General features: G+C 55.7%; 5 protein-coding genes across 5 annotated transcripts; 3 read left to right on the top strand and 2 right to left on the bottom strand.

Moving 5' to 3' along the window:
- Positions 1 to 2,164: 2,164 nt before the first annotated feature.
- Positions 2,165 to 3,831, bottom strand: NGA_2095100 (phytanoyl- dioxygenase superfamily protein; the record flags this gene model as incomplete). The annotated part of the gene is made up of 1 exon (XM_005854375.1): positions 2,165 to 3,831. A coding segment is annotated over one exon (921 nt), but the record flags the coding sequence as incomplete, so codon positions are not given.
- Positions 3,832 to 4,664: 833 nt separating this feature from the next.
- NGA_2002000 (uncharacterized protein) lies at positions 4,665 to 5,368 on the top strand. The gene has a single exon (XM_005854371.1). It carries the CDS (start codon positions 4,696 to 4,698, stop codon positions 5,251 to 5,253), a length of 558 nt encoding a protein of 185 aa, XP_005854433.1. The 5' UTR covers positions 4,665 to 4,695; the 3' UTR covers positions 5,254 to 5,368.
- Positions 5,369 to 7,414: 2,046 nt separating this feature from the next.
- Positions 7,415 to 8,608, top strand: SR140 (U2-associated protein SR140; the record flags this gene model as incomplete). Its single annotated transcript, XM_005854372.1, has 1 exon — positions 7,415 to 8,608. A coding segment is annotated over exon 1 (1,162 nt), but the record flags the coding sequence as incomplete, so codon positions are not given.
- A 76-nt stretch (positions 8,609 to 8,684) lies between these two features.
- NGA_2053820 (uncharacterized protein) lies at positions 8,685 to 9,417 on the bottom strand (the record flags this gene model as incomplete). Its single annotated transcript, XM_005854374.1, has 1 exon — positions 8,685 to 9,417. A coding segment is annotated over one exon (733 nt), but the record flags the coding sequence as incomplete, so codon positions are not given.
- An 84-nt stretch (positions 9,418 to 9,501) lies between these two features.
- SR140 (U2-associated protein SR140) lies at positions 9,502 to 10,286 on the top strand (the record flags this gene model as incomplete). Its single annotated transcript, XM_005854373.1, has 1 exon — positions 9,502 to 10,286. A coding segment is annotated over one exon (785 nt), but the record flags the coding sequence as incomplete, so codon positions are not given.
- Between the last annotated feature and the right edge of the window lie 894 nt (positions 10,287 to 11,180).

Below are 11,180 nucleotides of genomic sequence, written 5' to 3'. Positions count from 1 at the left end.
AACGAGCGACGCGTACCGCCCTCAAAGATTATCAGCGGCTGCTTGCCAAGCAGATTCAAGAACAGCAGGAACAAAATCAACGCATTATTGTTGGCTTCGTCCAACCCTCGGAAATGGCACTGAACAAGGCCCTCTTCGAACAAATCGGTTACGTGTCGCCTGACCCTATGGCACCCCCTGTCGAGTACATACACAAAGACCCGCGCATTGCGACGGCTTCGGTCGAGCACGAACCAGTGACAGGGGCTGGAGACATGTCAAATCAGCGGTAAAGGAAGTGGCGGATGATAGGAAGTTATGGAGGAAACTAGACGGAAACCGGAAGTATCGATTATGACTCCGAGTCTCATGAAGAAGAATGACGCAAGAATAAATGTAATCGAATATCAATGTCAACCAGCGGTTCGTAAGATAATCCCAACGAAGCAACATTTCTACACAGGGATTCAAAAACATGCTTGTCCGACCTATTGGAAAGGTCCACATCATTGCTTTCACTCCTGACGCATCCGTGTGCACTTATGAATTCCCACATTGATTACACAGTCGTCATCGGCGGAGCTGTTACGATTTGTAGTCGTTTCCGCATCAGTTCCAAAGGTTCCTCGAAGCTACGCTCGTACCAGACGCACATTAATGGCCTGGCTTTGACTGCCGCCCGCACCGCCCAGGGTATATATTGCTCCTTAAGAAGTTTTCGCTCTTGCGCCGACAAAGATAAAGGCCCCACCACGCCACTAAAAGCCGCAATGGGCAAGCGAGTTTGGACCATCTCGAACCACTTTAGCGCCAACTCTCCCAGAACTGTAGGCGGCAGTCCGCACAACACGTGCCAAAAATCATGCACTTGTCGGTACCGTTGCATTACGAAGGCCAATTCCGCATCATCCACGAATCGGACCGCCGCGCGCTCATCGGGAGAATAGCCGTGGTGGTCGAGGAAACGGGCGTACTGGCGACCAAAGGTACCTTCGGGGAGTCTCCGAAGACGATCTGGACGCGTCGAGTCTTCTTTGATGTCGGGTTTAGCCGCCAGCAGTTCTCGTCCCACAGGGTCAGCAGACATGACACGCCTCAGACGCTGCAAAGCCCTCGTTCCGGTTGTTTCACCCAAAGCTGCTACCATATCACCCCGCTCTGGATCGCGGAAAGCGGTAGCGGCTGAAAACCCAGCAATGTAGAGTTTCTGAAAGCCGCTTGTGGGAATGTGAGAAGAATACAATGGCGTCTCTGGCACTGCGGGTGGTGAAGTTTCCTTGCCGCCAGATGACTGGGACGAAGTGGTGGAAAATGGCCGCATCCGCTTGAATGTGCGTGCGCAAGGGGCTTGAGGTCGACTTGGAACGCCTACAAGGGAGGAGGTCGCGGTCGTGCACGTACCTTTCAAGCTCACAACTTTCGCGCGCATGAGGTAAGGCACTTTGGAAGTCAAGGTGATATTCCTGTGTAGCATATTGGTCAGTGGATGCATGTCGATCGATAGCGGAGCTGTGCGGGCCAAAATGGAGCAGCTGAGGTCTGAGACGTTCGAGTGCCCAACGACTACTAGTACCGCTGGCGTATGACGCTGCTTAAAAATAAGACACCCCTTTAGTGCTCTCCTCACACGTTAGAAAAAAGCCTCGGCGGTGAATGTGTGATTGAGCGCACTGGTGCTACTCCCGCGATTAACGGTTGTAGAAAATCGATGTACTAGACATGTATGTTATGACAGTGCTGGTCTGCGTGCTTGCCAGGGGAAACGTAGAGATCGGAATGGAAGCCTTCCTTTGTCTCGCGCCCGCTCAACGTGGTTTTGCGTAGTTGAAAGACCCACACGGATACATGAGCCAGATAAAATATGGCATATGTGACACATAAACGCTGATTGAGGGGTTATGTGCGTGTATGTGGTTCGAAAGGTTGCGGTTAACAGGGCATCAGGAGCAGCAAGCTACAGGGTACAGGCGTGAAGGCTGGTTAGAGTCGTCAAGATTAAGTGCGTGCGCGCATTTTGTTGTGCCTATCATCACATTCATTCTCAGAGAATAATAGCATGCCGATACGTTGTGGTGCTTCAATGCCATGAATGTGGAAGCCTGGGGCCTAGGAAGGGGCAAGCATGTAGCACTAAGCGTGGGTCAGCTCGAGGACTAAATACCTTTCCTGCCTCAACCCGGGCACCAAACACAGGGCACAGGATCGCAGCACACACATCAGGAAATCATGCTGCGCAATTCAATTACACGGCAGCTCGCTACTGTAAAGACAGCCTTCCGGGTTCAGCGCAGAGTGCATGCGCCCGCTATCATGAGCGCCCCTTCGCGGCGTTGCTTCTCTGTTCCCCCATCCTCGTCCCCGCCTTCAAACCCCAGCAACTCTCCGTACACTCACGGCGCGCACCGAAGTAATGCCGAAGAACTTGTCGCACAGTTCCCGGTGACAGAGGTGCATGGGACGGTGGCGTTGTGCGATGGAGGGGGAGGGGGCATGGGTCACCCGATCGAGTACATCCAGCTCAACACAGTGGGGGAGGAAGTTGCAACCTGCAAGTACTGTGGACTGCAGTACAAGATGGCACATCACTGACGAATGTGGGATCGCTCTTCGTAAAAGAGTAGCCGCTTGTGGAGGACAAAATTTGTGCCCCTTGGATGTGGAAAAGAAATTTACAGGAAGCAAACTTTCCTGGACAACAGCGATCATAGTCCTACATTTGCTTTGTATCCCTGCCAACGTGTCTATCGTACAGGAGCTTGATTATATTGTCCATTTCACAAGAAAGGAGTCTCCGATGGATTAGCAAACCCCTGGACAGGACGATTTCGTACGGTCCAATCCAGGGCTTTAGCTATATTGCATTCCTTTCCTGTAATGCAGGCAATCTAATAAGCTTTTTTAAGAAAACATTGAGAATTTTGCGAAAAACCTCTAGGTACGCCCTTGTTTCCCACATTCCCTTTTCTGTCCCGCACTACAAGGATCTCCCGGCTGTCTACGTCCTGAGAATCTGCACAAATTGTCCTCTCTGCCCGCATCGCCTCTTTCTAGAGCTCCGAATTCATTTTCAGCACGTAAACTCACTTCCTCCGCACCGAATCCCAGCAAGCGGCGCCCTAAGTCGGAGAACTCGAAGACAGAGCCATCGCCATATACCTCTTTACTGTCGGAATTTTCTTTCCATTGGTCGTCCGGCTGCAACCCGTTGTAAAACCGTTGAGCTTGGCGCCGGGCATATTCCCGGTTCACCGGCACATCGGGAAGAAAACTGGCGTAGCTGACTTGCCGAGGTTCCAACCCGACATGGTGCGTGGCGTTGGCATGGGGGATGCGCCAATCGAAGGCTATGACGCTTCCAGCCTGGTAGTAGACAGGAGCAAAGCGAGCAATCACCTCGGCGTCTTCCACGGGACGGATGGGGGTGAAGTCGCCGACGCAAGGCGCGGCTTTCCCCGTTTGACGACAGGTCGGTCGATGGTCCGCCCAGCTCTGGAAGGTCCGATGCCAGCCTTTCACGCATTCAAAGCCGCCGGTCTGAGGCCCCAAATTGTCTGTGAGGGCCACGAAGCTCTGGACGGGGCGCCAGCGTGGGACCGCCTTGTCCGAGGTATAGAGCGCTGCCGGGCAACAATCGAGGTGGGGAGTGAGCGAGCGTTGCAGAGGCCGTTTCCCCTTGGCATGTTGTGCACTGATGCGATCAGGCACACGGAAACCACACCGGTCCAGGTAGAAATAGCCGCGCCGGGGGTCGAAGGGTCCGTGGGGATGGGCATACAGCGGCTGCTCGTCATCTGTCGCGTCAATCCCTCTTTCTTCCTCCCTCTCCTCTCCCTGTCCTTCCACCGTCCCTCTTCTCACATCCATACAAACGCCTCCCTTTGACGATGCGCGTCCTTCTGCGTAAGTAGCTGCCCATAATTGAGAAATCGCGCTGAAGAATCGAGGATTTTCTGAAAGGCGAAGCTTCCAAGGAGCGTAAAAAATGTCTAGAACGCCTCCGGAGCCCCCGGTGGTAGAAAGTTTGCGTAAATTACCAGCCGTCTTCTCAAGATCTTGAACGTCCTAATTTGTCACAGTGAGCGAAGGAAATTGAGAAGGTTTTTCGAGACATGGTGAAAGGCGACATAACAATATGTATCAGACAGGGGAGAACTTCGAGAGGGCGGAAGAAAACGGGAAAGTAATCATCGGCATCGCATCATTATTTTGCTCACCACTTCATGTATTTTAAGTGTTGTCGCTAACCCTGTCTTGGCCTCGAGTATCTCCTCTTCAGTGAAGACTCCAGGCAATACCACGACCCCGTCTCGGCGAAAGGCCTCCAGAAGTTTTGGCGGTACAAGATAGCTGTCTTCATTCACCATTCCCGGGGCTGTGGAATTTCAGGATTCATGTGAAGGGAATTTATTAGAATGCGACAGAGGCTACTTGGGGATAGCAGCGATTCGTTTCGGGGGGTGAGGAGGTTAAAAACGAGAAAGGAATACATAAGCCATGATTGGCCGCGTAAGGGCTTCCTTGTCTCTTGGCTCGACGTCTTTCACTCTATTCTATCTCATGGCAGTACTAGGGTGTTATTAATTGCATAGTTGACGCAGAATGCTTCCGTCGGAGGAGGGAGGTTCCAGTTCGTACATATTAGGTACTCACCGACTTACTGTAGCAAGCTTTGCCATCTCCTCATTCAGATATTGTCGCGGTTAGGAAGCATCGAGAATGACCGCAAATAAATTCATAATTTTGTGCGTTTCATTGCTGGTTGTCATCAGCAGCATTGAAGCTTTCGTGCCACGTTCTACAAGTCATCGCCTGGTGTCAAAGAGGCTTCCATCGCCTTCAAAGGCCACATGCCCGAATCCAACGTCGAAGACTCTACTTTTGGCCAGTAGTGGTGACGATGAAGCCGAGGAGATTGGGGGAGCGGGTCTTGCGGTAACAGCGCTCGGACTTGTAGCATGTCCTGTTGTTCTCTACTCGGAATACGTCCTTAAGACGACGGGGTGCGGTCTTCCGGCAGGACCGGGCGGATCCCTTGGCGCTCTGGAAGGGATTTCCTATCTAGTTGTCGTCGGTATTGCGGGCTGGTCCATCGTGAAGAAAATCCGGACGGGCACGGGTCTGCCAGCAGGACCAGCAGGGTTGCTGGGGGCTGTAGAGGGCTTGAGCTTTCTAGCCATTTTGGTCGGAGCGGTGGTTCTTGGCACCACGATCCAGCAATACGGGTCTGTCCCTGAGGCAGTGCCCTTGGAAGGAGGGCGCTGCAGTGACATTTGAATTCTCGAAAGGGAGCATAGGCAACAGCAGTCGGTCTGTCGCGAAGTCGGTAGCGGGGCCAAGACGAAGATTCGGACGGACGCGGACAGGAAAAAAACGACAAAGGGATTTAACACGCTGAGTGCATCACCGCCTTTTTGTTTCGATTTCTTCTTTTCTTCGTTGGCTTCTCCTGTGGCTCACATGCGTACACACCGTCCTTGTGATAACGCAGCTTCGTCAAGGCTCTTCTAGCAAAAATACCAGTTTTGCAGCTTGCTTTCTCAACCGTCGCTTGCCTATCCAACATTTCCTGCTCGATATGTCTTTCCTATCGACGCATAAGGACTGTACGCACCCCTTCTACAACACATCGTCGTATGTCACAGCGGTTCTTCCCGCATCTGTTCATAGCCTTCTCCTCTACAGATCATGACAACAACTCAAGGTACACGAGACATTAGAGCGACGTATAATTGCTCTTTTCTTAACGTAAAGCTCTTTCGATCCATATTTTACTGACGCGTAGCCTGTGCATACATTCGATTCTTCCATCCCTCCCGATCCCTCATCGTACGCATTTCATCCACCCCCTGTATCATGCGCATGTTCCCCTAGCCTCACTTCTCAACAATACAACACTGACGACATAAGTCTGCCGGAGCAAGAATAAAGCATGTCGGAGAGGAAATGCGCCAGAGGAATTGAAAAATCGGATGTCTAGCAAAGCGCGTCCCCACCACGCAGGCGCAGCACCAAGTGCAGCGTAGACTCCTTCTGGATGTTGTAGTCAGACAGCGTGCGCCCGTCCTCCAGCTGCTTCCCCGCAAAGATGAGACGCTGCTGGTCAGGGGGGATGCCCTCCTTGTCCTGGATCTTCTGCTTCACGTTCTCGATCGTGTCGCTGGGCTCCACATCCAGCGTGATCGTCTTGCCCTGTTGGAGCATAAAATGGAATGAGTGACAAGATTAAATTTTCCTGACAAATTTTGCTGTGTTTTTCTCTCAAAGGTTCTGGCACCTCTTGCTTCCTAATCAAACCATTCAGTAAGAGCGATAAATCTCAAAGTGGCACTTACTGTCAGAGTCTTGACAAAGATTTGCATCTTGGAGATGTTGTTTTGATGTGTGTAGTTTTCCTGTTCGTGAGGATGGCTTGAAGTTAGACATGTCTTCCGGTCTATCTCACCATCGGAAAAGGCATAAGGCTCGAAAGCGCTTGAATAAGAGTTCAAAGCTGGTTTAAGAAACTCAGACATACACGAAATAGTGGGTAGGATGCACAAAATTATTGATGTGAGGCGCTGTCGCTGCACTCGGGTTGCTCTTCCCTCTCGCCTGAAATATCAACACATCAGTACCAGTCATAGCCGCAAAGCACAGTTTCCGAGGTCCTAGTCCACCTACAACGTAACCAGTTTTCCTCCCTTTCAAGCAAAGCCAATGGTTATGCGTCTGGTCACTTGCCATGCCAGTGATTCAGCTCTTGATTTTCCGGAACAGTCAGAAGTTCGTGAAACTCCCGCCCTTGCATGAGGCTTGAACAGACGCATTAATGTCCCAAAACGCGTACCACAGGGCGCTATCTACCCGCAACGCGCTCAATACATCTCACACTCCAACATGGACAACATCTCGTCCTCGCATGGTGCCATTACTCCCACGTGGTCGGGCCCTGAATCCCTTCTCACAGGCACGAGAAGCGCTTCCTCTGTCAGGGAGCCCTCTCGCCGGTGTCGCTTAATCCCTCTGTGAAATACGAAGCCAGACGAGATGAAGTCGCACGAGCCCGCAGGGCCGGGGTGCGGCGCGTGCTCTCCTCCATTTTTTGACGGAGACTTTTTCGGATTACGCTTTCGGACTCCCAGACTCGAAGTTTGGAATTTAAGACTTTGCCAAGCCGCATAGCCAAGCAGCAGCCTCCCCACCCTCCCCAAAGCAACGGTGGGCAACGACGGGTACAGGGCGTCGGGACGTTGTGTTAAGCGCGCAACCAGCCGTAGGAAATGTCCATAATTGTGATTTGAGCATACTCTGGGAAGTGAATTTCACTTATGGTGGTTTTGGGTTTGTAAAAGTTTGCGTGGGGTCGCCTTCTCCTTGGAGCCTCGTTGCGTGCTTAGAAAGACATCAAAAGCATCATCCCTACTCCGCCGATTACGCATTCAACATTCCTTCCTGTAGCTTACAGACATGGCTGTATAGCTGCGAACTATGTCAGCTAACAACAACGCCAAGCCGGCCGTTAAAAAGACCCGGTTCCACAAGGAAAAAGAGGAACGGGAGGCTAGGAAGCGTCAGGAGGATGCCGAGGCTGCTAAAATCTACGAGCAATTCGTCGCTTCATTTGACGCCGGGGACGGCAACGGTAACGATGGGAAGCGATTCGTGCGAGCCAGGGATGGTAGTCGGAGAGGCAGCAGTGGCAAGGGCCGGGCAGGCCTTGCAGATGACGGCCCTTCCCACTACCAGCCGCAAATGCCCGTCTCTCTGGCCTCGAAAGCGCCCTTGGCGCCCCTCCCTACGGCTGCCTTTCCTTCCCACACAAGCGCCACAGCGGCGGACTCCACGAGGACCACATCCGCCAGTGGCTCCACCTTGGGGAACAGAAGCCATGGCGGAGGAAGTAGCGGTCCCGCCCTCGTGCCTGGGCTGGCGTCGGCCAACTCGAAGAAAGGGCCGCGGCAAATCGACGCCTTTTTGGAAGAACTCAAGCAATCGCAGGAATCTGGGGTGAGCAAGGAGGAGACCTGTCCACGGGAGGGTTCCTTGGATGACGGGGACCCGCACACGACGAATTTGCACGTGGGGAATTTGTCTCCCTTGACCACAGAGGAGCGCTTGGAGGCGGTCTTTGGTCGCTTCGGACGCGTGTACTCGGTCAAAATCATGTGGCCACGCTCGGAGGAAGAGCGGGCACGTGGGAGGAACACGGGCTTTGTCTCCTTCTACACGCGCGCGGACGCGGAAGACGCCAAGGACCAGCTCCAGGATTTCCTCTTGGACGACCATCGGATCGGGATTGGCTGGAGTAAAGCCGTGAAAAAACTCGCGAACCTCTCCCCATCGACGCTTGTGAGCCCATCTGCCCTCCCGCCTGGTCTCAGCCTCCCTCCCAGCGCCCTGCACGCTGCCTCCGGCCCCGAGGAGGAGGGGAGGAGCCTGAAGGGAAGCGGACGGAGAGGAGGGGACGGGGGGTTGCCCGGAGCGGGCTTGACGACGGCTTTGCAAGCAGGGTCGGGTCCAGCCGGAGCGGAGGGGGAAGCGACAGGACGGCTTGTGGCAGCGGATTCGGCAGCTGCGGGCCTAGAACAAGGCTCTTCAGTTCGGCCACCAACCTCGACTTCCTCGTCCGCGTCCTCCCCCCCTTCCTCCCTCTCGTCCAACCCCTTGGAAGAGGCCTTGCGTCGGGCGACCAGTATCAGCAGCCGCGTAGTGCAGGAGCCATCTCGCCTGGATGACGGGGAGGATGAGGGTAGAGGGAGGCGTGGTGGGAGGTACGGCCGCTCCCGATCCCGATCGCCCGAAGGGGAGCCAGGTCGGAGGAAGGAAGGGGAAGAGGAGGAGAAGGAACCGGGGCCAGGGGATGTCGTCCTCCCGGTGCTTTTTCCGGAGGATAAAGACGTGGAGTTTTTGATCTCGCGGACCGCCCGGTATGTTGCCAAGGACGGCGGGCCCCTGGAGGAACGACTGAAGGTGACAGAAAGCCAAAACCCACGCTTCCGCTTCTTGTGGGAAGGGGACTCGCCGGAGGCTCTCTTTTACCGGTGGCGCGTCTTCAGCTTTTTGATGGGCGACACGGAGACGAGGTGGCGGGTGCGGCCCTTTCAAATGACCGTCGACGGTCCATTCTGGGCACCTCCCGCCATCCCGGGGGCTTGGCGCGACCGGCGGGAGGTGAAAGAAGAGGCCAAGGAGGAGAAAACGAGCGACTACGGGGAGCGAGGGCGGGAAAAAGGCCGGGATAGAGGTCGGAGTCGAAGCCCAGAGAGGAAAAAGGAGGCGGGGAAGAGGGGCCGAAGCCGGAGTCGAGGGAGGGATCGACGGCAGAGTCGGTCGAGAGAGAGGGAGAGGGGTGGACGCCATGAGAGCAGGAGTAGAAGCAGGGAGAGGAGCAGGAGCCGAGAAAGGGGTCGACGTCGCCGTAGTCGAAGCCACAGCGCCAGCCGAAGCCGAAGCCGTAGCCCGGGCGGGAGTCGGAGAGGGGGAGGTCGGGGGCGGGTAGGGGCCCCTGGGGATGAGGGGCAAGAAGCTGTCATGCCCGCGGCTGCTTTCTTGACGGGCAGACAGGCCGAACGGGCACGGGACATTGCGCGGGGGCGGGCGCCTTCTTCTCGCCTCTCCCGGAAAGACTACGAGACCTTTGTTGCCTTGCTGCGAGCATTGGACGGAGGGCGGGCGAAAATCAAGGAGGGGATGGGATTCGCCCTGGACCATGCCGATGCGAGCGAGGAGGTGGTGGGCTTGCTCAAGGAGAGTCTGTGTGCGGAGAAGGGATGGTCAGAGGACCTGGCGGGGGAACAGCCTGTGTCCCTCTCCCGGAGGGTGGCCCGTCTTTATCTGGTGTCAGACATATTGCACAATTCCTCGGCCGGTGTCAGGAACGCCTCTACCTATCGAACATCGTTGCAACTCGCACTGCCCTACGTGTTCTCTGCCTTCCACAACTCCTTGGCCGTGTTGGGGAGGCTCACTGCCCAGCACGTCGAGGAGAAGCTCCTGAAGGTCTTGAAAGTGTGGGGGGAGTGGTCCATCTACCCTCCTTTGTTCATTGCTGGCTTGGAGGCTACCTTGACGGTTGACCTGGAGAAAGAGGGGGAGGAAAAGGAAGGGGAAGAGGAAGGGAAGGAGGAAGATCTTGAGAAGGGGCGAGATGCCCTTGTTCGGCAGGCGCGGCAGGCGGGCTTGACGACGGAGGGTCCGCTCGTGCTCCTCTTGCGAAAGATGAAACGCTTGGACGAATTTGTGAAGAAAAAGGCGGCGGGGGAAAATCGGTTGGAAGGAGGAAGGTGGACGGGAGGTGACACCCGGGGAGGGAGGGGGGCACGGGGAGGGGAGTGGGAGGCGGGCGGGTCGAGCGCGTCCGAAATGTCGCGGTATGGGCCAGGGGCGTCGGCGGCTCCTCTGCGGCAGGTGGAGGAGGAGGAGGACGAGGAGGAAGTGGATGGGACGCCCATGGACGAAGCGGCCACGAGCATCTTTAGCAGCAAGTACGGCTGGGCTCGGGGCGATGACGATCAGGACAGCGAAGGGGAGGATGTGGACGGACGCCCCCTCGACCTCTCCCCCCTTCCCTCTGGAGCAAGAGCCCCTGGACAAAGCACGCGGCCTGGTGACCGAAGCGGGAGGGCAAAAGGGGCGGATAAAGCCAAGAAGCGAGGGCGGACGGGCGAGGCCACTTACTCCTCCTCCTCCTCCGACGATGACGAGGACGGGGGCCGGACCATCTCGATCGGCCAAGCGCTGGGAACGGGGCCCCTCGGGCAGGAGGAACTAGACCGTCGACCGCATTCCCACGGAAAATATCAGCAGAAGCCCCCGCCGCAGTGGACCGCTCAGGAAGAGGAAGCGAGGCGGGCCATGCTGCGGTCCTTGGAGACCGGCTTGCTTCATTTCCGGGACGATTTAGAGGCGAAGGGGGAAAATGTGGAGAGCATCGAGGCGGCTGTTCAGGAGCGGAGGCAAGCAATGGTTTCGACCTGGGAGACCCAGACACTGGCACAGAGGAAGGGGTTGGGCGTGGCGACGGCCGTGGCCGTGGAACGAAGTGCTGTGATCACGTCGAGGGGGAAGGGAAAGGTGGATGCTTTGGGTGCCGGGCGGGGCAGCGGGGAGGAGAGGCAGGCGAAGCGGAAAAGGTGAGGTGTTGTAAGCGGGGAATGGATGGGCTTATGGAGTGAAGGAGCTGCAGTGCTACTGGCAGTGAAATATCATCGGGGATGATCATA

The sequence above is a fragment of the Nannochloropsis gaditana genome (assembly GCF_000240725.1).
Source record: "Nannochloropsis gaditana CCMP526 unplaced genomic scaffold scaffold526, whole genome shotgun sequence".
NCBI classification, from domain to species: Eukaryota; class Eustigmatophyceae; order Eustigmatales; family Monodopsidaceae; genus Microchloropsis; species Microchloropsis gaditana.
This window is presented reverse-complemented; position numbering and strand designations above follow the sequence as displayed.